This window comes from Nesoenas mayeri, assembly GCF_963082525.1.
Source record: "Nesoenas mayeri genome assembly, chromosome: 6".
Classification (NCBI taxonomy): domain Eukaryota; kingdom Metazoa; phylum Chordata; class Aves; order Columbiformes; family Columbidae; genus Nesoenas; species Nesoenas mayeri.
In genome coordinates, this window is record NC_137545.1 from 1,461,996 (window position 1) to 1,487,679 (window position 25,684).

General features: G+C 43.8%; 1 protein-coding gene across 1 annotated transcript in view; it reads right to left on the reverse strand.

The window, feature by feature from the left end:
* PLCL1 (phospholipase C like 1 (inactive)) overlaps positions 1-16,286 on the reverse strand; it is a gene marked incomplete at both ends in the record, with an annotated part of 105,480 nt that extends 89,194 nt beyond the window's left edge. The window contains one exon of the mRNA XM_080346298.1: positions 16,038-16,286. Within this exon, the coding sequence (XP_080202424.1) occupies positions 16,038-16,286 (249 nt within the window). The remainder of the gene's footprint in view (positions 1-16,037) is intronic.
* Between the last annotated feature and the right edge of the window lie 9,398 nt (positions 16,287-25,684).

Below are 25,684 nucleotides of genomic sequence, written 5' to 3' on the forward strand. Positions count from 1 at the left end.
ACTGCTTTCTTCAGACTGTCATCAGGATTTTTTTGTGCGGATTAGACTGCTGATAGGTAAATGCTGACTAAATATAGAGTGCTGAGGAAATGTTTCTAGCTGTCTTAGAACTCTATGTTAAGAAGTCATGCACGTTGAAGGCCAGGACGATGAAACCATCTACTGCTAATTTTACTCGCTCTCAAGAGCTTGCCCTTTTTCAGTTGCTCTTACACTTGCCAGCTGAAATTTGCCATGTCAGGTGCCTGCCTTTAAAAAAAAAGAAGAGGGGAAGGGCAAGGAGAAGAAGAAGAGAAGAAGAGGAGGGCAAGGAGAAGAAGAAGAGGAGGGCAAGGAGAAGAAGAAGAGAAGAAGAGGAGGGCAAGGAGAAGAAGAAGAGGAGGGCAAGGAGAAGAAGAAGAGAAGAAGAGGAGGGCAAGGAGAAGAAGAAGAGAAGAAGAAGAGGGCAAGGAGAAGAAGAAGAAGGCAAGGAGAAGAAGAAGAAGGCAAGGAGAAGAAGAAGAAGGCAAGGAGAAGAAGAGGAGGGCAAGGAGAAGAAGAGGAGGGCAAGGAGAAGAAGAGGAGGGCAAGGAGAAGAAGAGGAGGGCAAGGAGAAGAAGAAGAGGAGAGCAAGGAGAAGAAGAAGAGGAGAGCAAGGAGAAGAAGAAGAGGAGAAGAAGAGGGCAAGGAGAAGAAGAAGAGGGCAAGGAGAAGAAGAAGAAGAGAAGAAGAAGAGGGCAAGGAGAAGAAGAAGAAGAGGGCAAGGAGAAGAAGAAGAAGAGGGCAAGGAGAAGAAGAAGAGAAGAAGAAGAGGGCAAGGAGAAGAACAAGAAGAGGGCAAGGAGAAGAACAAGAAGAGAAGAAGAGGGCAAGGAGAAGAACAAGAAGAGGGCAAGGAGAAGAACAAGAAGAGGGCAAGGAGAAGAACAAGAAGAGGGCAAGGAGAAGAACAAGAAGAGGGCAAGGAGAAGAACAAGAAGAGGGCGAGGAGAAGAACAAGAAGAGGGCGAGGAGAAGAACAAGAAGAGGGCGAGGAGAAGAACAAGAAGAGGGCGAGGAGAAGAACAAGAAGAGGGCGAGGAGAAGAACAAGAAGAGGGCGAGGAGAAGAACAAGAAGAGGGCGAGGAGAAGAACAAGAAGAGGGCGAGGAGAAGAACAAGAGGGCAAGGAAAAATAATTCAGCAGTTCCAAAAGCAAAGCTAGGAAAAAACTAAGTTGTCTTGCCAACATTTGAAGAGCAGTCAGGAGAAGGTTTAAAAGACCTAATTGCACATAAGCCCCTGCACTCTGAGCGCCTGACTTTGCAACCTTTCCCAAAGTGCATTTGAAAGAGCTTTCTGTGTGTGGTGCACTATCAGATGGGAACTTCTGTATCAGGTAAGCTCACCTCAACTTGCCGTTTAAATGTGAAAATACATGCTACTGTTCTTGCAAGTTGTCTTTTCCCATAGAAGTGGACGGTGGGGCGATTGCTTGCAGAAAGCTGGTAAGGATCGGGGCCTGGAGCATTTGTGTTTTCTTTCTGGAGCCTGTTTCTATGGAAAAACATTTATCAAGCATACAGCCAAGAGCTGAAGAACTCCCTGGTTATCCATGTTACCCGGTTGATACACACCCGCAACCCAACGACGCAAAGCAGAGCGTCCATCTCTGATTTCTGCCCTTCCCTCCAGCCCCCCAAGATCATCACTATGAAATTACGTTCTCGCCAAGCACGAACAGCAACGCAAGGGCCAGGGACGTGAAGAATCAGCTCTGCGAACCCCCATGCTGTAGCAAACCCAGCAGAAGCTGAGCGTGGCAAGAAACAGAATGAGTAAGCAATGAGTGGGTGGCTCAATATGTTCATTTTCCTCCACTATTTCCATTTCAAGTGTCAGCTTCCCAAAATGTATTTAATTTGTACTATAAATCTTGATTCCTAAACTCTTGCCATGCTGTTCAACAAAACAGTCTGCACGTACGCATGTCAAAGGAAATATTGCACAAAACCCTAGCAACAGCAAGGGCCCTTGTATAAAATCTGTTGCAGACACATTTGCTTCTAGATCTGAAATAAAAAAGGTAAAAGGTTTTTATGGCTCTATGGCAAATCCCCCTTCCATTCTTGCTTCACTCGGCAGTTTGCACCGAGCTTTAATCCATCAGCAAACTGCTGAACATGTTATCAAAGAGCTTCCTGTGGGCTCTTCATCATGGTTGTAGCCTCTATCATCATAATATCCTCCTAAGTCCTCCTTAAAGCCCAGCATTATGTTGGAATAACAACATTCTACTACTGCTGTTATTTAATCTTTAGTATCTCCTGTAAGTGCAATAGAAATAAGGAAAAGACCATTCTGGAGGTGTCCTTCATTGTAACGTGCAGCACCCAAAGAAAAGCTCCGTGTTGCAAAAGCCAGTTGAAAAATCACTTCCCACAGCCCAAAAAGGAACGAGAGCATCTTTAAGTCACTGTCCTACATTGACTCCTACCTTGGCAATGTGTGTCAACTACTTTAATCAAAGCATTGTAACTAACAGTAGAGCAATATTTAGTGAAAGGTAGGAAAACCTACTGATACAAAAGGGGGAAAAAGATCCATAATGATAAATTATATACCCATCAAACCTCATTACTCACTCCAGCTGAGTGGGAGAGTGGAATTTTGCAAGCTTGTCATAGAGCGGGGTTTACCGTGTCGGCTCTAATTTTAATTGTCACTTTGCTCTGGAAACGCGATACAATCGGCAAATAAATATTAAATAATGGATCGCAGACTTAACACTGTTATAATCGCAAAACCTGTTAAGCTCCTTGTATTTATATTAAAAACCTACAGTCTCTGTGCCCATCCAAATACCAGTGAAGTGAATTATTTGCAAATGTGCATGAAGGAGGCAGGCAAAGCCTGGAATTATTACTTATTATCAATACTGCCGTCAGTCCTTCAGGTGATTTTCCAGCTCAGGAATGTGCTGTTTGTATGAAAACTGGACATTTAACGGCAATTTGTATGGAGATGAGCCCAACAGCTCAGATTTTGCTTTCATTCAAATTCTAACCTGCCACTTATTCCTAAAAGCTTTGCCATTTCATTGCCTGAATTTCCTCACCAAGCCTATTCCACCCTTAAGATCACTGACGGTGGGAAATAGCTAAGACTGAAGCAATCACTCTAATTATTTTTATTTGTAAAGAAAAAGTGACCTCTCTTACATCTCTTGCAAAGTCCTGACCCAAGAGATGGCAAAGATCACACAAGATTTCCCATTTTTCTGCTAAATTGCTGGTTTGTGTTGATCTCAGTGAAGGGCTAAACAAACGCAGCCGCTTGGTTGTAACTGGATGTTTGTGTCAGGCAGATCAGCCTCACATCCCTTCTTTCCTCATTGCACATCTTCTGAAATATTGGCACATACAGAACCGCTTCATTGCCGAACGTGTGCTGGAAATTCACAAAAACTGTGACGGTTTTTATCCTGAGAGTATTAAACTCGCCCGACCCAAATCAGTTTTCACTGGAGCGCATAATGTTCGTTTTATCTCTACAAAAACAGGCTTCTTGCCAAACGTGCGCAAGATCAAGATTATAAAGTTGCAGGAAATCGTGTATATTTTCATCCTTTACACGGCATTTCCTGCATATATTTGTGCACGTGCAGCCACTTTTTTGACCAACCGAGAAAACGAGCTTCACAAAGGTAAGTCCAAAGAGAATCACAGAATCATTAGGTTGGGAAAGACCTTTAAGATCATTCACCGGGGCATAGGGAAGAGTGTCTTAACATGAACCATCGTGACCCTGGAGCCAAAGACCTTTCTAATCCAACATTAGAACTGACCAGTAAAACTGACAGTTGAGATAGAAGCAACCTAAATATGACATTAAGCATCCAAATGGTTTCAATGCTCTGGCTCACTCTTATTTTAATAACTGCCCCATCCGGGAGCTCGCAGAGATAAAGGAAAGCAGGATCTGGCTCGGTCTGCTTTCGTGGCCATTTACATCAAACTCTGTGCGTTGACTCTGAGGGCAAAGAACAAACCCACATGTACAAAAGCGGTGCTTTAAAGTCCATTGCCGTGATTAGAATGAGTAATCCAAGCGCTAAGCCTCTCATTCCTCAGAGTACTCCAGTCCATACTGCATCACGCCTCAGCAAAACATACTGAGCTTCTGTTGACGTTACAGGCATTGCTTGGGTAGAAATAAAACTATGGATGAGCTCTTTTTGTATGTGCAGACTAACACCTCTGTGTGTCAATGGCAACGTTTGCTTCTTCGCTGGGACAAATCCTGGATCTTCGTGGTACCGACGTTTTGCAGCGGAGAAGCATCATTTGGGAGAATTGTTTCACCTTCTTTTTATAACACATTTACCTCCCCAAAAAACATTTATCTAGTCCAAACTGACTTTTAGAGCAACACAATTTAATACCCCAGGCTTAGCTTTCTCTCCAAGGCTAGACACTGCTACTACAGCAGGGCCAGCGCTCTGAGGTCTTTGCTACCTTATATGACTTTGTTTCGCACATTTTAAAAATCGTTAGCATCATTATTGTTGTTGAGAGAGCCATGAGGAGACTAAAAGCCAATCAGAAGTGTATTACAATGAGCGGATCCAGCATCTTTTGCAGCCAGCGACCCTGAGGATGCTTCAGCGCAGGAGGAGTTATCCCTCATTGGTACCACAAGAAACCATCCTTCAGACTCAATCTCTAATTCCTCTTAGGTCAAAATACATAAACATTTTGTTAAATCACTCTCAAAAGGCCCAACTAATCATTTAAACATCTTCCTTGGGTTAACAGCCCAAAAGCAAGGTTTTGCTAAACAGGAGTATTTGAATACAAACAACATTTAATCCGTGAAAAGCCTGGAGGATTTGTTATCTCCACCTCCTACTTCCACAACTAAATTGACAAAATGAAGACAGGAAGGGGAAATAATAATTCATCCATCAGCTCTGAGACCTCTCTAGGCCTTGGAAGAGTCACTGGGACAGTGTTTAGAGGAAGGTCCCAGCCAGCACAGGAAAACTGGCCTCTCCAACCCCTCTGAAAACAGAGAGAAAGAAAAAGCAACCAGTTTCCATTGATATTTACAAGATATAAACTGAGAAACAGAGCATTTTCTTTGTGTTTCCAGTTAATCGGATTTTTAAAGTGTATTAATATGGAATACTAAGCTAGAATACACCTTACCCAAATTATATCTTTGTAAGAGAACTATTAATGGCATCTAAACTTAATTTGACCCAATGGTTTCTATCGGACAGGGAAGGAATTACCAGTAAACGAACCCAAGGGAGGGTGTTTGTTCTAAACCATCGCGCTCCATTATATTAATGGTCACGCTGGCCAGGAAAGCAGCGCGTTGCTTTACGATACCGCTTTGCATGGCATTTGACACCCGAAGTGTTGTAGCTCCCAGGGAAAAGGGGAAAGTGCCATTAGTGCCCTTTATGTGGAATTGAGAGACTGCCGTGAAACGTTCTGCACCAACACACTGCTTAACAAAGAGGCAATAAAAATATTTACAGGGTTACTATATCAAGGCTGGGTTGATGGGAAAATAGCTATCATAAAATGAAGCATCTGGAGGGACAGGGAGCATAAGGACATTGCGGTATATAAACACAGCAGCTCCGGAGCGAGAAGAAAATTGAGGCGGCTGGGATGGTCATTATAAGCCAGCGCGATATAAATTAGCATGAGAAAGATAAGAAATGATGCTTTTGAATAAACACCCTCTAAAAATTAGAGACGAGGGTGTCACTTAAGATCCCAGCAAGCAAACCCTGCCTGGAGGATCATGCAATATCCACCCTGCACCGCTTTTCCTTAGCGAACCAATGCGGTAATTAGAGGGGAGAAAACACAGCTCTGCAAATGAAACCCTCCAGAAAACACATCCCCCTCGATTACCCAAATTGTTCCAACAGCCACTTCGGGCAGGAATCAAGAAATTGCAGATCGGACTTAAGGATTTCTCGGTGCTGGTGGCAAAAGGAAAGCAACAGGAAATCAGTTATGAATAACTCGTCTTCATAAAAAGTGCCACAGTTACGGCTCTGTCAAAGTAGCAGCTAAAGCTTTTTTAATATGCTCTAAGCTCATATCTACGCCATTTGCTTCTTCAGAGGAAGAAAAGAACTATTTTCACTAGTTCCATGTCACCCCTGGAATAGAAGGGGGTGGGTGCTTTAGAGAGGGGGTTGTTTTAGCTGATATTTCTGCACCTTTTAAAAAGAAAAAGATATGAGAGCTTTTGCATGCAAAATACACTCAGAATGAGCGTCAGGAAGAGATTAAACCAGGCTCAACTGCAGAATTTTCAATTCTCACGCTCAACTTTAACCTCTAGACCTGGGGTTTGATTTATGTGGAAAAAAAGAACACGTGCATATAGGCTTAAACATCTCTGTGTGCTGCCCACTATGTACATACAGAGTATAACTTGCTATTGAAGGCTATCAATACCCAAAATAAACTTGCAAAGGTGATGAACACAGAGAATTCGGGCCTATTTAGATGTGACAACGCACTAAAATAAAGGTTTTATGGTAAATCAGACCCTCTCATAGCTAAAAGAATCTTTGGAGAATAAAACAGGTTACCAATTCTGGCAGAATACAAATTTTTCTCCAATACATAATATACAATATCCAGCATAATGGCTGTTTGGTGCCCAACACTAAGGGTATTTCTCTTGGTGGTCTCTCTTGGGGGAGAAGGAGGTTTCATCACCCTGAATGTCTTGAGAGTTTTGAGAAAGTAATCTGCTTTTTCTGTAGAAATCCATATGCCAAAGTATTTGGTAAACCAGCAGGAATAGCCATTTCATAGACAGCACATTTCCGTTCCCATGGCTGTAACCTTATAAAACAAGATATATTTGAAAAATAAAAGAGAACTACACAGATTTTAAGTGGAATAATAACTCACTGGCTTTTGCTAACAGTAGCCTCTAAGGAATGATATTTTTGCTTGGCTGCAGAAGTGATCATTCTGAAATCCCTTTCCATTTGTTTCCAAAGTAAACCCCTTGGGAAAGTTTATTTCCCTTCCTAAGAACGGCAGGTTGAGATTTTTTTTACTAATTATTTACTTATTCTTCTGATAATACAGTACATTGCTCAATCACTGCGGCTCTTGCCATTATTTTCTATAAAGCTGATTAGCATATGCTACCTGTATCCTCCAGTTGTTTTCCTCATCCACGAAAATATGGATAATTGAAATCTGAAAATATTTTCAGCCTGGCGTTTTTCTTTATGGTCGGAAATTACAATTTCGAGGACCCATAAAAGACAAACACGTTTGGAAGCTTCTCTCCAAAATAATGGAACGCCAGCAAATTTCAAAGGGAATGTGGGAAGAAAACTAAACCCACGTTTGGTGCAGCTCTAAAGGACAGAGCAGGAAAGAATGAAACGATGGGTAATTTTGCTTCCTTAGACTGGAAAAACATATATATATATATATAAACTTTTCCAGTAAGATGATGGAGAACAACTGGAAAATTCTGGTGTAAAAGCAATTCCATCAATCTGGAAAAATAAGAAACCTTAATAGCTTTGGGACACAGTTCAGCAAAACGCGAATACCAAACACTTGGATTACCATCCGAGGCTCTTCAGGTTTCCGTGTTAGTCGAGAGAGTAATGTCTATATAATCTTCATCCTTATATATCTCTTCTGTGCCTTCTCCTTTCTTCCTCCAACCTTCTAATATTGTTTTTTGGGAAGGAGCTTATAAGAAAAATAAAGCAGCGCTGAAATTTTGTCATGCTGCATAATACCCTTGTAAATGTTAAAATTAGAGGGTGTCATATCATCCATCTTAAACGCACACAAAGCATTTCATCTATGTCCAATGCCTTGTATTCCTTCCCAAAAAGACAAAGCATGGGGGTTTCATATCTGAAATTATCCTAACACACTTGAACTAAAGAATCATCGCTATATTATTGTGGCAACAAAACCAATACAGCTTCAAGTGGGATTTAATCTGGACTTCTCTGTGTTGGTTTTGCGTCTTTAGTCAATTCGTGTTGCATTTCCCAAGAATTTCCCAGTGTGGTCAAGGCCACAGACCAAAATCAGGGAGCAGGGTTATAATGGATAATAAACTGAAAAATAACAGATTAAAAATCCATGTGCCTGAGTTGAAATTCACAGGTTGATCAACCCCGCTGTGGCTTGATCAGCCATTTCGAAACCAGCACACGCTCCCATAGGTTCCCATAGGTTAAAGTGAGGTTGGACATGGCACTTAGTGCCATGATCCAGGGGTTGGACTCGATGATCTCTAAGGTCTTTTCCAACCCAGTCGATTCTGTGATTCTGTTCACAGCAGCACCGATTTAGTTCCAACATACTGGGCAAAAACATTACTACGTGGACAAAAGGTTGCAGATTATGGGGCTTTTAACTTGACAATTGTAATTAATGATCTTCACCGTTAACTGATGACCGTTTGCTTTGCAATAAAACAAAATGTTCTATTTTTAAGTGATGAGATAAGATGGAAAAAATAGGAAAGAACAGGCAGGTTTGGGCACAAAACGAGGTAAAGCAGCTATTTTTAAGTGGCTGGCAGACTCTGGTAAAGGTTAGAAACCCTTAATCAAGGCCTTGCTAAGTCCCACTGAGCCTTCTGCCCCGCTCCCCTGCTCCACACATCCATGTTCTGTTCCCGACTTTTAGCACCAGATATCGGCTTTGGAGAATGGACACAGGGTGAAGCTTTCACACACAAATGATCCTTGCTTATAGAAGAAAGGAGAAATTTTATTAAAAAAATTCAACCTGGGTTTATGGCGCATTTGCCCCTTTGCCGCGCCCCACTCCAAGGGCAGGATTCTGTGGGTCCATCACTTTGTAGTTTATATTAACAGATACTCCAATAGCCTTCTGTATCTGCCTGTGTTTCGGCAATAACAGACACTCCGATACCATCCTGAATCCCGCTGTGTTTTGGCACCAAGCGCACACTGCAGTAATTAACACCAGCAGCACCTTCTCCAGCAGAGTATTTGTATATTGTGCAATTAACCCTGTACAAGCTCTGCTCTCTCTCCTGTCCATATAGCCCTTCCCCTGCAAGCACGATATTGCACGACAGGCTTTAAAGCGAGCAAGAGAAGGGAATTATTTCCTAGATGTTCTCCTCCGACTCTTTGAATGTTTCTAGGTGCAGTTTCTTGGCAGTTCATGTTTCCTTCTTGCTTTTCACACCTCCCAGCAGAACGCCCAGTGGTGTCCTCGGGGAAGGAGGCACTCGCACTGATCTGTAAAACCAAACATGAATCCGTCATCCTTAACGAGTCAATTAATTAGGCAGCCAGGCATGGCTGGACGTGACCGCCACGCTGAAAGTGGTTCCCATAGGCGGCATTTATCAGTCCTACCCGGAAAGATGCCATTCATTTACAACCACCATTCGCTTGAGTTTATTTTAATTAAAAACTAATGCAAATCTTGACATAGACAACCTAGTATCGGCTTTAATTTTAGCTAAAACTCCCAATGACTTTCAGTTTAAAAAAAATCAAGACTTGTCTATACGCAATTTCTTTTTAAAGAAATCCTTTTGAATAAACCATTGAAATTTGTATAGTAGGAGGTAACTAAAAAGGAAGTTCTTGCCATATAGGCTAGTTATTTGGCAGTGTAGACCCTCCTCTTATACATATATCTCTGCTGCAATGCTGAATTAAAATAGTCTTCTTTTGAAAGTTGTATTTCACAATAGTTACCCAGTTTCAGCTCTCGGCTTCACTAAAGGAAACAACATTACCATTTTCTGCTGCTAAAATTATGTAATAATGCAAAATTTAGCCTAAAAAGTCAATTTAACATGTTCTGGGAGTTTCTATTAGCATGCAAAGAATAGGATATATACAAAGATAGATGGGTGGGGAGATAATAAACTGAGCAACTGGAACTATGTTCTGTAGAGCCCACAGATAGCCAGACGTGAACAGTGTTTTCCTTGAACGATACTTGGAGAACAGTGCAATATGTGCTTCTGGCTGCAATACATCACAGCACAAGCCACAGACATCCTGTGATCCCTCAGTAAGTGTGCAGAGAGGTAAACAAATTACACGACGTTTCAAATGAAATAAGAAATGTCTGGATTATACCACACCTGCACCACATAAACCGTCGTGTCTTCTGCCCCGCAACTGCCCCAAAAGAAGATAGAAAATGCTGCAATCATTTTAGGTTAGAAAGCAAATCTTTCCTCTCCTTGCCCAGGGAACGGAACGCGATGCCCACACTGTTCCTTTCACATCCTCACATTTCTAAAAGCGATGCCAAAGGCGCTTGCAATAGGATATAGCTCCATTTATTCCAGCTGAGAGCTGAGCATCTTTGGCAAAGTTAAAAGCCAGTCTGAGGGAAATATGCAGCTTTGCAGAGAGGGCTAAGTGGAAGCCAGACAGCAGCTACACGCCAGTTTTCTTAAGAAAGCTAAGAAAAATGTACAGTCCTCTCGTATTTGGGATGCAATGCACTGCTGTAGGGTCTGAATGTGCTCTTAAGCTCGGGGGTTTTTACTTGACAAAGCGGTAAATGGCATCATCCACCCCGCATCAGCTTGGATTGAACTGCAAGTTGGGGCATTCGCCCTCAGAAAGGTCCCATGCCAAGGGACATGGATTTCACCACCATACATGAAGATGGGCTCTGCTGGGCCCTCTCATCCAGAAAGACGTAGCAAAAAAGCCTTGAATATGAGCAGAATGGGTGCCATTCAGCACACAGACCCCACAGCCAAGCAAGCAGCTCCCAACAAGTGCATCTGTTTATTAAGCCATCTCTTCTTTTTTCTCAGCTCTAATAGCAATTTCACTTTATCTTTTTCGGTGTGTTTCTAATAAGAGCAACTGTTATCTGGAAATAATCCCCTAAAAGTCATTCTTTTGTAATGTTGCTCAGGTTTAAAGTAATACAGTTTTGACAAACAAACCTCACCTAGGTCAACGTAATCAGCATAATTAAATTAACAACTGATTAGTGGTTAGTGATCGGGTATTTGTGTTCAACCCAATCCTTCCTCTGTCGATGGCAATGGGAAAATTGCCACTGATTTCGGAGACTGCAGAATCCTTGTTTCCACTCAAAATCTGCATCGCTTCAGGGAGCAAGTGCCACTGTGCATCATAACACTCGCAGAAAGAAATTTGCAGGCTATATATACTGTGACGTGCATTTGCAAATCACACAACTGATTTTACATAACACTGGAAGCCGAGACTCCCTTCAGGGTCCATCCACCCGGATCGCCCAGCACCAATCTGTCCTCACCCCAGCACCAACACTCGGGCCTGGGCTCCATCACCACAGAACACAAATCCTCCGCACAATGTCCTTTTTCAGACATTTAATGAGCTCCAACGTCTATTTTTTAGACAGCGCCCACAGCAATTTTTGTTGCAGTATTTATATGGGGTAGCCTGGAGGTGTGTCAGACTTCAACGGAATAGAGTTCTTCTATTAAACTGTTACATTTGTGAAATTAATTTAATATGCTCCTACATAATCTCATTTGGAAAAGAGATCTTGCAGTGATTCATAGTGCTCTCTCCTGATAGCTCTGGCTTGAAGAGATCAGCAGTTACTTCAGCTGAGCAAAATGCAACTTCTAACTGGGTATTTATGAAAATGGTTATAAAAATAATTTAAAAGAACAACAAAGAATAGAATCGCGTGGCTCTTCCAAGCAGAAGTACAGCTTGTAAAGGTATTTAATGCAAGAATTCCTCTACATTTACCATGAGTTGCCTATACTATATTTTGAAAACATCAAAGGAGGAAATCCTGTGCATTTTATTCAAGCAGCTCCTTTTCTCTTGTTTTCCCCAAACAGCACCTGAAAGAGCTACGTAAAATAAACATTTTTTGCATCTTACAATCAATCCAGATTAGCAATCCATCAAAACTGTCTGATGAACTCAAACCAGGCGATGCCCACCCATGATACAACACACAGAACTAGATCCAAATGACGCTGAAGGATCACGGCTCAACACAGCTTGACAGGCTTCGGCTACATAAAACTATAAACCACGAGCACTATACAGCTCAGGAGGAGAATCAAACCTTCACGTTATACATTTACAGCTAGAATATTTTTAAAATCCTCTCAGTACAGTAGCAAAGTAACAATATTGTGATGTTGGTTACCCTGCATACTTCGATGCTCCTTTAAATAGGCACTACCTGATGAATGCTGCCCAAAATAAACCCAAGGTTAATTTTCTTCATGTAAGTGGCTCTGGAACTAGAATACTTATCTCTGTTTGATTCCAGTTAATTACTTAAATCGGGACCTGCGCACAATCTTAATGGTTGGAGACTTTCAACTTAATAAACGTATGTGTTAACAATGAACCACAACTAATCATTAGAATAACCTCAGTAATTTAAACACCCTTCAGAAAGGGGCTCAATAATCACTAAAACTGCAACTTTCTAACATAAACACACCCTACCCAGCAGACAGTGTTGTACATGAGTAGACTTCAAAACCAAAAATGTTTATGATGCGGAAAGATTTAAGAACAAGGTTTTGACTGCAAATACACTTCTACACCAATACATACAAAGATATCGGTCTTCAGAACTTGTTAGTCTTTGGTAAAGTCATTTAGTCTTTTGCAGAACTTCACTTTTTAATCAAGTCTCAATAGTTCCTAAACTGTTTTGCATGTCAAAACCTCCAAGTCATATGGGGTAAAAGAAAAAGAAATAAGCTAGAATACACGTGTAATGAAAAGCTATATTAATCAGCATTCCCCATTTCTTAGAAAAATCAACGAGGTACTACCAAAAATTAGACCTACCAGGTGCATCCTGCAAAGCAAAAACTGTACCGGTTGGGTTACAAGCATCACCACAGAGGCTGCAATATTGGTTCTACAGAAACTGCATTTTCACACCTACCATGGGGAACAGCACAAAACCAAAATGCCATTAGCTCAACTCAACCATTTTTATTACAGATGGAATTGATCTCATGGGAACTACAAAATGAATAACGTATTATCATAAGGCCCAGGGTTTGCATCTCTGCACGGACAGGAAAACTGGGTTTTATTAACAGCTGCTGAACATATTTGGAAAGCAGCAGAAAGCATTCCTCACCGCCGCTCTGCCCACTAGCACCAGTGCGCCAACACAACATCGTTTTTCATCGTTATTTATGTCCTTCTGCAAAACAGTGCACACAGCATACCTGAGAAACGAATCAACCAGTATCACCCAGTTCATCGCTTATTCCTGACCGAAACAGCTCCTACGTCTTACCTAGAAAACCTATCAAACAACTGCCAGAACCTGTGGTTGCAGATCCCCAAACTCGCTGCCATCCTACAGAAAAGATACTGTCCCTCCAGTTTGAAAAAGGTCACCTTTAGGTGGAAGATATACCCAAATAATCTGGACTGTTATGGCCCTGCATGGAAAGGCATCACAAACACAACACTATTGTCCATCTCTACCCACACGTTTAATGAGATCACCGGTTGTGTATCACATTATATGGAATGGACTGACGAGAAAATTACTCCAGAGTTAGCAATCGGCATAACAGACAAATTCGCAATGTGCCCTGGATGTAGGTTGTTGAGCTTTGGGTTTTTTGAAAATATTCACTCAAGTCAATGTAAAGGCTCCAAGTCCTCCTCGAGCAGAAGTTAACTTAAATAACTTTTTAGTTGAGCGCAGAGATGGCTGGGAATTGAAATTATTGTATTCTGTGGCAAATCCAACCATCAGAAACAGAAGGTCTAAATTAAACATGAAAATTTCCAAGAAATCTAATGGAAAGAAGCCTTCAGCTATTATTAATAGACTGGCTTGGCCACGAGGTACATGTTGAAAGTTTCAGCAGCATGTGTGAGTGACTCTGAGCCTGCACCGGAGAAAAATACCTGAAAGAAACTTCTCTGGCAAAACTCAGATCCCCAAAAAGCGTAGGATGTTGGGTTTTTTTAATCTTAATTCCATCTAAAATTTGCATTCGACACTTGATGAACATGTCCTAGGACATCAGAAATTCCTGAAGGCTGCAGACAAATACGTTTTTTAATTCCTATCCCAAGTTAAAAGCGTTATCCATTCACTAGTATAATGCCAAAGGAAAACTGAAATTCAAAACACTTTTGTACATCACTGAGACAACCTTGGGGGAAAATAAACGTAATATTCTGTCTGGGGTCCTGACAATGTGCCTGAGAGATGCATAACGCACAAATTCTCAAGTTCATGTACTTGCTGTCAGACACAACCATGTCATTTAACTTAATTCACCATCTTAATAACTAAATTTAAGATGTTTTTCATTCCATTTCTACCATAACACCATTCCAGACACTTATTGTGATTAATTGTCTAGTTCTCAGACTGGATCTGTTGCATACACGTTCTTTGTTCTAAAGGTGATGCTGTACCAGAAATCAAGTTTTCCCTCATATAGTGTTCAATCCATTGCCCTTATCAGCCCACCCTAGTTATCCTTCCTTGCACCCACTCCAGTTTGAAGGCAGCATTCCTAAGCACAGGAAACTGAGTTCACCCCGTGGTTTCAGATGAGGCTTTACCAGTTGCTTAGATAACAACATCAATACTTTCTTATCTCCATCAGAAATCTCTCTGCGGATAAACACCACCCCAGGATGGGTCATTAGCACTCCCCATAGTATTGCTAAACATCAACCTGTAGTAAAAATGCTACCCACTCATCAACACTTATCTACCATTTGTGGCATTAAAACGTATCTACCACGCAGCACTGGTACAGTCTGTAAAAACAATGATATGTCCTCTAATTTAAATCCAAGACTGTGTCTTTACAATTTTTGAAACCTTCAAACAATTCCAAGGGAAAATACCATTTCCATACCAGAACACTTAGAGAACTTTAGTCCCGATTTAGTAAAGCATTTATGTAACGTCACATTGGAAGCATTCCCATCACATCCAGTGGATGCCTTTAGAAGACTAAAACCACGCTTCAATGCTTCGTTGGCCTTAACGGGTTAATATTTCAAGGTGGAAATTTCAAAGGATCTTCGAGGCACTGGTCTCCTCTGAATGTTAAAGCTTTAAAATGCAAAACAAAAAGCAAATAATCTTGTTTACGCGTTCCTCCTTTGAATAGATACACCGAGCTCTAAGAGCTGAGCATGTGTTCCTTGCTCCTTGCCGTGAGCCAGAGCGTTGCCTTCGCACATTTACACAAGCGAAATCTCGTTTTCCCGCTGCCTTCCAAGTGCAAATCACTACACGGGGACCACGTGTGACCATATGCTAAATTAAGTTTCCCAGGAGACTTCATTCATCATCTCCCGAGAAACTACGGATGAGCCTACGCACTTGCAAGGAGATACCATTTCATTCGAAAACACATAGTTTATTCTTTAAAATTACACTGGGGGGGGGAGAAGGGGATGTAAAAATAATCATAAGGCCATTTTCCTTACCAGATTATAACAAAGACGGAGGCTTTTAAGGTCACGCTCGACCTGTTAATGTCACACAGAGGGTGTTAAACACACGGTTTGCTCCGTAGCAATCTGTACTACATCCAGCCTCCAAACACGCCTTCTGTTAATTTGTGACACTGCATATTTTGCTACTCGAGAGCAAAGAAACCCATCGCTGCAGAAGCTATTTATTCTGCCTCCAGGTGCCTCATAAATATTAAATAAGCACAGACACGAGCTGCTACACAAAAACTTTGCAAGTCCTTGGGAGTTGCGAAATCCCCGAGGCAAGCGGGAGCGGGGGGGGACCCGGACCCGGACATCCCCGCACAGCCCCGCTCCCCCGGGACCGACCGGCCGCTCTGCGCCCCCGGCAGCCCCTGGGAGCTCCGGGGGGCAGCGCCGCAGCCCCGTTCCCCTGGCCGGCACAGCTGCTTCACCTGCCGCTCCCCGGCGGGCTCCCACCCCGGAGCATCCCCAGCCGCCCCGCACCGGAGAACGGCTTCAGCCCGGGCAACCCGGCGGCGGCGGGACCCGCGGGAAGCTCCCTGGCGGGGCAGCCCGCCCTTACCTTGATGATGCTGCTCCTCCGCGGGGTGGCCTTGGCCGCCTCCAGCAGGCAGGCGTCGGGGTCGGGCGCTGCCGGTGCTCCCAGGCTGCTGCCGGCCAAGCGCTCGGCGGCACCGACGGCCGAGACGCCGCTCCGGCGCTCCCGCCTTCTGCCCGGGGCGTCCAGCGCAGCCGGCTCGGGCTCCTCCTCGGCACTGGGAGCGGCACGGCCCGCCGGCGCCGGCTCCCTGCTGCCGGCAGCCTCTGCCATCGCCGAGCCGAGCGGCGGCAACTTCTCCGGGGCGCGCACACACACACACACACACACGGACGGCGTCCCGCGGCGCTCCCCTCACGGCACGGCGGCGGGGGCGCCAACTTTCCCCGGAGGGGCCATCCCCGACCGCCGCCGCTGCTGCTGCTGCTGCTGCTGCTGCTGAGCGTGCCCGCACGGGGCTCCGCAGCCCCCTGGTGCTGCAGGCACGGGGAGAGCGGCGGCGCCGAGTGCCGGGGCGGCGGGGCCGTGCGCCCGGCGGGCGCGGCCGCGGGCAGCGCGCAGGAAGTGCCGCCGCGACACCGCTGTGTTGTGACAGGAGCCGGGCGTGTTTTGACTGGCGGCGTTGACGGACGGGGCGCCGGGCCACTCAGCACTGCGGCTGCCCCCCGGGGCTGCGGCGGCGGCCAATAGGCGTGGCGGGGGGCGTGTCCGCGGGACGCCTGGATACGCGCTCTGGGCGGCAGGTAGGGCTGTGGAACAGCACCCATCGCAGCGCCGGGCAAAGCGGGGCGAATCGGGCTGTCCCGTACGCTCTCTTCTGTCCGTGAGGGGCGTGTGGAGACGGCCCCGCGTGTGTTTTGGGAAGGTCTGGGCTGCGCCCGCGTCAGGGTAAAAACCGCGTGTGAAGAAAGGGGATGCAGGTTACCTCCCCTGCTGCGGCGGCTGTGCGGAGGCACCGGCTGAGGAGCGGCAGGTTCTGCGGTCAGCGAGGGAGCGCGGCCCCGGCAGCCGCGGTGTGAACGGAACGCCGCGCTCAGGCCCCAGTTGCTGAGGGTGGGCGAGCAGAGCGGGTGCGAGGCGTGAGGGGTGTGTCGCAAAAGAAAACAGCAAAGGCTCACGCTGGGATCCCGCATCTCTTGAAGATGAGGCCAAAACCCCCCGAATCATGCGGGGCTGAGATTTCGCCGCCATCTCCCCGCAGCTCGCTGCCCTGACGGCCGCCGGCCCGGGGCGCGTCCCGCGCCCGCCGCGCCCGCACGGCCCCCGCTGCGCAGCCAACACCGCCCCCTGGCGGCGCGGGGCGGCACGGCCGGTTTCCCGCGCTTCCCTCCCACCGGTTCCCGCGCTTCGCTCCCACCGGTTCCCGCGCTTCGCCCCCCCGGCGGGAGACCTCAGGAGAAGGGAAAAATCCAAAGAAAGCAGGCTGCAGATGAAGAGGTTATATAGAAAGGTGAAAAATAGGTGGGGTGGGACTGGAGCAGCTGCTAGACGCTGGAGATGTCAGTCTTCAAAAGCTACAGCTGTTGGCTTGAAGGGCAGTAAGACTCAGTGGGAAACATCATTTCTTTCTGAATTCTAAAGTAATATATTGTGCTGGGCACCTGTTGGTAGTCAGTGATGAAGGAGGAAAGGGTAAGAAAACCATCTTACGGCAGGCAGTCATTAGCTGCTAAGAAATGCATAGCTACGGGACATAATTACCACTTAAAAGACCTGAACTTTCATATATATACCCAAAATATATATAATATTTGTAATGCCATGTAAAACAGAACTTCTGTCAAGGTTACCACGTCATTTATCGCGTTCAACACAAAAAATTGCTAATTGAAGGACAGAGATAAATACCACTGAACTTTTTTATTAGGCTGCATCTACATTTGATGTAAAAAATATGATGTAATACTTGTATACAACAGTTGTTTTGTTTGTTTGTTTTTCAGTGAGAAAGGCCTCAAAATAAGTAACCTTAAAAAAAAAAAAGATGCGAAACATTCACATTGAAGAAACATTTATCTTAAAAAATACTGGAAAGAAAAGACTGGAAAGGGACTGGAGGACTCAACCCCATTGTACAAGAGAGAGAACATGATACCAGGTCATTGCAACAAATAGGGGAAAAAATAAAGAAGAAAAAAAGCTGATGGTTACATATCCACATACTGTCCCGTAGACTGACTTATGACCAGTTTAAAGACAATGGAAAAGGTAATTACCATGCAGTATGTTATCAGAGGGAATTATTACTTCATGTAGAAATACACTGAAGCTTTTTCATATATTGTGTGAGATCATATGAAGTTTAACCACTGATATATTTCTAACACTGAATATATCCATTTATATTTCTAACACTGAGCCAGCAAGGATGTGTAAGGCTATAACTGGCATGAAATTGTCCCCGTTGATAGATAATGACCAAAGAAAGGAGGAAACAGCATACACCTATTAGATCATCCTGTTCGTAGTAGTTAACGAGTAAGTTCACGTAGCCTGAAAGGCAGCAACAACTACAATTACATGTGTCACAGCCAAAGAAATACTACATACTACAGCATGAAGCACTAAAAGTGCTTGGGTACAAAGTAAAAAAAAAAAGATGATTGCTTGGTGATAAGTGCATTTAACAGGTTTCCATATTCGGTTTTGAAACAATCTGATGCAGCCCACTGTACAAAGATACCGCAGTGTCCTCTACAATTACTTGAGACAGATTTTCAAGAACAGTCAAGGAAAGGCAAGATGATAGATAAAACAATCTATTTGTGTTTGCCTGAACACATGAGTCAGCAAGTGCCTGCAGTGTCTATTTTAATGTGATTTTTTGTACACTCAACTTACTCCATCCACGAGGCACACAATTGTTCCTGAGTGGGTGTATTTTGTATCATAAAGCAGCAGAAAATGCAGTTGTCTTGGAGCCGTGCTGGAGTACAGCTTACATAAGCCATTAGTTTCCATCTAGATGGGGCATTTTGGGAAGCTCTTCAAATCAAGTGTTGTGCTGGGAGTGGTGCTCCTGCACCGACTGACCGTGGCTGATGAAGTGTAAAAACCAACATGTTTTCCTGTGTCGGAAACAGCTAATTCGCAAGACCAGGAAAATGCAACGGGGAACAAGTTGTGATTTCTTCAAGTGTGCATTCGCAATTACAGCAAATCGTAATTCATTTTAGAATTTACGAGGTTTATGCAAAGCTATTGGTGAGAAAGTGTATTGCTAGGTAATTCTTCAAGTCTCAGTGGTTATCATGTCTCATTTTGCTTTTATACCCTACATATGATATTACATAACAAAAAAGCATATTAATGGTATCATTTATTTATACAAAGCTGTACTTGTTGCTAAGCTTCACTCAGGTTTTGGCAAAACAACCCCAAGTCATATCTTGCCTGTAAAACTATTATTAAGCTTTTAAGCTGGAAAGAAGAAAAGAAAGGCAAATTACAGTCCGTATGAAGTAAATATAGTCAAAAGGTCATAATATTTAATTTCAAACCTACTGCATATGTTTTCAAGTTTTGTACGATCTTAAAAATATTTGCACTAATTGAATCAATGCCTCCTAATTTTTTTGTTAATTCTCTGACTTTGTTGAAAAAGCCTCACTATACTTACAGAACTTGTTTTCTAGGTAGTATAATTGTTCATTGTGGTTTAACCCCAGCTGGCAACTCAGCCCCACGCAGCCGCTCACTCAGTCCTTCCTGGTGCGATGGGGGAGAGAATCAGAAGAGTGAAAGTGAGAAAACTCATTGGTTGAGATAAAGACAGTTTAATAGGTAAAGCAAAAGCCACGCACACAAGCAAAGTACAACAAGGGATTCAGTCCCTGCTCCCCATGTCAGTCTCAGCCATCTCCAGGAAAGCTGGGATACATCACACATAATGGTGACTGAGAAGACAAACATCACTCCCTTCCTTCTTCTCCCTCCCAAATATAAACTGAGCACGACGTCACATGGGATGGAATGTCCCCTTGGCCACTTTGGGTCACCCATCCTGGCTGTGTCCCCTCCCAGCTCCTTGTGCACTTGGTGCACCCTGAGAAGCTGAGAAGTCCTTGACCACTACCCAGCAACAACTAAAACGTCAGCATATTATTAACATTATTCTCATTCTGGATCACAAACACAGCATCATGCCAGCTACTAGGAAGAAAATTAACTCTATCCCAGCCAAAACCAGGATAATTCATCTTCTCTAACTTAGCAAGATGCACTTCTGTGATATGACTCAGTCTTAATGATGTTTTTCTTCCAGCTGAAGTCACTAATTAATTCTTTTCACCACCTGATAGTACTTTCAGGCTAATCCAGTGGTTTTCACAACCACAGTTATGGAAGATTTTTGCCAATTCTTGGCTCTGAGGGATAATCCTTTATTTTAGCAGCATTGTTTGCCCAAATAGATATGCCAATTAAGTATGAGAAAGGGTAAAATCAGAACCTCAGTTAGGTCGTGTTTAATCCTATTTCAGAGCCACTACTTCCTATCTGGACACATCCCCAAGCCCTTGGAGTGGAATGTATTGATTTCCAAGTGGTGATCAGTGCATGTGGCAAGCGCTACAAAGTTAGTGAACACCAGAATTAATGTTAGTGGTCCCAGTGCATCAGAATTTTTCTATGGGAAGATGGTAAAATGCCATGTGTTGCCTTGTTTTTGTAAACAATTTTTTAAAACATGGTTTTTTCCCTATTCTGATTTTTCAAGGGTAGATGTTTGACGAGAATCCATTTCCCTTACATAAGCAAAGAACCACTACATGAGTTGTGATTCACATTTTTGGCCGTCTTCAAATTTTTGGCCAAAGTGATTGAAGCTTGGGAAGTTAACAAATCATTGAAAATGAAGTTTTTAATGGACAGCTAATGCCAGAAGTGGTGCTACAACCTGGGCAAAACAGAGTTTATTCATTCATGCAACTAGTGAATTTTGCTCAAGTTCCAAATGTTTAGTTACTGGTTGCTTAAGCTGGGAGGGCAGAGAAGGTGTGTGCTATGCATTATAACAGAAATTGTCTTGAGGATTTGGAGGAGTCTTAAAGATCCACTCTTATTCAAGTGTCATAATAATGGCTCTTGTTTGAGGTAGGTGGTAATTCCACTTAATGAGAACATTTGCCAATGACTGTCTTTTCCACAGAGCTCTTTTTAACTCTTCTGATCAGTGCTTTTAGTATTTCTGTGGCTGTGACACATGTAATTGTAGTTGTTGCTGCCTTTCAGGCTACGTGAACTTACTCGTTAACTACTACGAACAGGATGATCTAATAGGTGTATGCTGTTTCCTCCTTTCTTTGGTCATTATCTATCAACGGGGACAACTTCATGCCAGTTATAGCTTTTCACATCCTTGCTGGCTCAGTGTTGGAAATCTAAATGGATATATTCAGTGTTAGAAATATATGTGGCGCCAAGGTTCCCTTGCACTTCCATGCAATTTTGGGGGAACATTTGGATTATCGTGAACTGTGCAGCTGGTGGGGAAGCAGCACTAGTGTCACATGATACCAGGATTTGTTCTTACTGAGGAGAGAAAGCATTCTGGTAATATCCCAATTAAAAAGCTACTTACGGCCTAATTTTGCCTCCTCAGAAGAAAATTGCTAGCAATGTCACCGGTAGCCATGTTCATACTTATTTTGCAGGCTTTGGAGGAAATGCGGTCAGTATACCAAGCATGGAATCTTGGCTATTCTGCATTATTATCTACAGATAAGTAATAGAAGCAAAAAGCCTTTTCCGAGGTCAGGGGACCACATATTGCTCATAAAATCATCCTTGTCTTTTTGTGCCTGGAGGATTCTTTTCCTCTTTTCTCCTCCCAAACCATTTTTTCTCCCCATTTTTCTCTCTTGCCTTTTTTTTTTTCCCCCAGTTTATCTTTCCTCACTTAACCTCTGACTTTCTCTGATGCTATAAGGAAAGAGCCAGTTCCTCACCAGGAGACTCTTCCCTTAATGAACCCACCACACAGCAACTTTTGTTGTAACATTTAAATCCTAAATGCACAGCATTTTTTTTCCCAGCCCTGCTAGTAATCTTGTCAAATTTCTAGAGGTGTTGGCTTTTCAGGTTTTCAGTTTTTAAATTACCAGAAGAAAAAAATAGCTCAGTCTTTCTCATTTATTTGCAACAGTCCTATTTTTGTCATAACTGCCTTATTTTAAATGTAAATGTCCCAGATTTAGGTTTTTTAACTTGAAGAGGAGGTGTAATGTAGAAGATCCAGCAATTAAAACTATGCAAAATACACTTTCATGTCTCTCAATGTTTCTGTATTCTCTCAGCTGTTCTGACTTCAAATTCCCCACGTCAAGATATAAAGTGCATGAAAGGCTTGGCCTGTTCTGTCTTTCATATAATTAAAATATGTTGCTGTTCTTAGGATAAGCTTTGTTGTCATCTGATAAATATTCATAAAAGTCAGTGAATGCATTTCAGCAGAGTTCTGTAATCTCACAAAAAAAGAGAAACTACTTCTAAAAATCTCATCAGCTCTGCTAAAATTGCCCTTACTCTCATCCAGTTTGCTCAGACAGCTAAAAATATGTCACTACTAAGAGTTAAGCATTATATTGTTACAAGCACAGAATTATTAGAAAGTCTCTTTGAGGTTTGTGGGGGGGTTCTGTTGGTTTGGGGGGTTGGTTTTTGTTTTGGAGTGGGAGTTTTGCTGGGGTTATTTTTTTTGTGGTGTTGTTGTTGTTGTCGTCTTTTGTTAGTTTGTTTGTTTAATTCCATGTGGTAACAATAATGTTGCAGAAGTTGGCAGATGTTGAAGCAACACCAGAAACTAAGGGAGCAGTGCAGGGTGCTGTGAGGACAGCAGGTCTGGCCCTGCCTGCGCTCGGTGAGTTAAGTGATGAAATTTATATGGAAAGTGGGTTTAGGTTGGATCAGTATAATTTGCACAAAGCCAACTGAAGCAGGATTATTTTCAGAGCAGGGGAACAGGTTGTAGTGCTGTTCATTAAATGACCAGAGAAGTACACCCGAAACAAGCATTACTCTCAATGCATCTCCTCCAGTTCAGTAAGGGCTGAAAAAATATCTGGAATATTTTAAGAAGTGCATATGAGGGTGAGTGATATTTTCTAGTCATCTCTGCTCATGGACTAATTGCCTGAGGTTATCCCATGTCTGGAGTTGCACAGTGACTTCCCTCATTATGGAAATATAAGATAAGGTTAGTGCAAGTCCTCATTAAATAATGGATTTACTGTGTTGTGTACTCTTTAGATTTATCGTGGTCAATGAATCAGATGGCTCAAAAGACCATCAGTACTATTTTTTCAATTTGCAATGAACAAATTAGATCAGAGTGCTCACTTCTGGCTTTAAAATAAGACACACACGTGGATGCTGACTGACATATCTGCTTGGTCAAACTGCCAGAAACGTGGAGCTAAGACAGCAGAGAGTAAAATCAATATAAGAAAACTTAGAAAGTTGTAAAAGTATTCCTCAGTTTTAAGGATAAATCATAGAATATTAGTTTTCAGTACCAGGTTGACTTGAAGTGCTGCACTGACTAAAATTAAGATAAAAGCATAAATGGACAAAGACCTGTTCCACATAAAATCACTAATAACACACGGTTTGTAGTGAGAAACCACAAACACAAAGAGTTCTTACTAATCGAAAAATATCTCTACAGTTGCACAGCGGTTTCCAGCGCAGCCCACCTGAGTGAGGGTCTCTGGGAACCTTAGGAAGCCTCTTTGACTTGAAGGACTTTCACCTCTTCATGCTGACGGTCATGAAGTCTGAACTAAGTTTTCAGGTGAGTCAGAGCTGGGGAAGAGCCTCGCTGGGCATTTCTGTATTTCTCCCGCCGAAGCCACAGCTCAGGTGACATGCAGGGACCCATTTAGAGGAGGAGACTGAGGGGGGACTCATTCATGGGATCAATATGGAAAGGGTGAGTGTCAGGAGGATGGAGCCAGGCTCTGCTGGTGACAACCAGGGACAGGACAAGGGGCAATGGGTTCAAACTGGAACACAGGAGGTTCCGCTTAAAGATGAGAAGAAAGTTGTTCCTGGTGAGGGTGTCAGAGCCTGGCCCAGGCTGCCCAGGGGGTTGTGGAGTCTCCTTCTGTGCAGACATTCCAACCCGCCTGGACACCTTCCTGTGTAACCTCATCTGGGTGTTCCTGCTCCATGGGGGGATTGCACTGGATGAGCTTTCCAGGGCCCTTCAACCCCTGACACTCTGACTCTGTGGTTTAACTCCCTGGCTGAGGGGATAAAACCACGGCGCGAATTCACCACCCACCTCTCAAAGCGGTGAGGGCAGAGTTGGAGGGAGGGGCAGAGCCGCCAGCCTCCCCCTGCCCCAGCCCCCCCGGGGCGGGCCTCGCACAGACCCCCGCCCGCCTCCCCTCAGCACCACCGGCCGTTGCCGGTGCCCGCCGGCCGTGGGGCGGGGCCGCGGGGCGCGTGCCGGCAACGTGCCCGGGCTGAGGCGGCGGCGGCGGCGGCGGGACAGATGGAGCCCGGCTGCGACGGACACACGGAGCCCGACGGCGCGGTGAGGAACGCGGAGGGGCCGAGACGCCTCCCGGGGAGTCGCTGCGGGGAGAGCGGCGGCGGGGGAGCGCGGCCTTCCCGCCACAGCGGCCCGGGCGGGCGGTTGCGGCCTCTCCCCCCCCGCAGTGCGGCCATTTTCTGTGGTAACGCGCTCCCTTGGGCGCGGGGCTGCGGCCCCGCATCACCCCGGGAAACAGGGAGGGCTCATTTGTGACCTTGCAGAACTGTAAAAAGTTGGTTGGTTGTAAGGTGGGCTTAATCCTCAGGCCTTTGTAGCGTTTGGTTGGTTGGCGGTGGATGTGTTCAACATAAAGATGAAAAAACATCAATTGTGGTAAAGAGCGGTTGTCAAACATGGTAAATACCACATTGAAAATACTGATGAATATATATATCCATATTGTTCATTAAAAAAACTGATAAAAAGTGAGTTTAAAAGCCTGTAGAAACACAAGTGACATGCAGTTAGCACATACTTTGAGGTTTTTGTAAATACTCTTTTGTCACTGCTACACCCATTAAAGAGGGGAAACAATGCTGAGATAGATATCAGAATACAGATTTAAATGTTTTAAAATCTATTGGGGTTTACTATATTGTGAGTTCACAAGTTGTGTGTTCAGTTTCTCATTGCACTTGGGGTTTGGGGGGTTGGTTTTTGGGTGTGTTTTTTGTTGTTTTGTTTTTTTAAATAAGTCTTTTAAATAACTCTTTAAACTTGTGTGGAGAAAATGAAATTTGAGATCTTTGAGGTAAGAAATATATTTTGGCTGTGGAGTCGACTGTTAGTGGTGACTTTATAGTTAAATTCAGGTATTTCAGTGCAGTACGCAATGGCCAGATGATTATATGAAGAGAATATTTTGTTTGCTGTGAGAGATGAAGAGGTAACCAAAAGTTGTTCTCGGCAGAAAACTCTCCTCCTCCTCAAGTCTATGGGACTGTAGGGATAATGATTGTTCTTGGCCTGTGAGCGTTGGGTGTTTTTTTCAGGTTAGCAGCTATTCCAGGGTAGTGTTCCCAGGAAGAGGAATGGACACTTTCTCCTCAATAGATCAGGTTAAACACTCCAGTTTTTCTTCAGCTGAAAATCTGTATGTTTTAGTAAATTTGGAGAGGATTTTTGTCTTCCT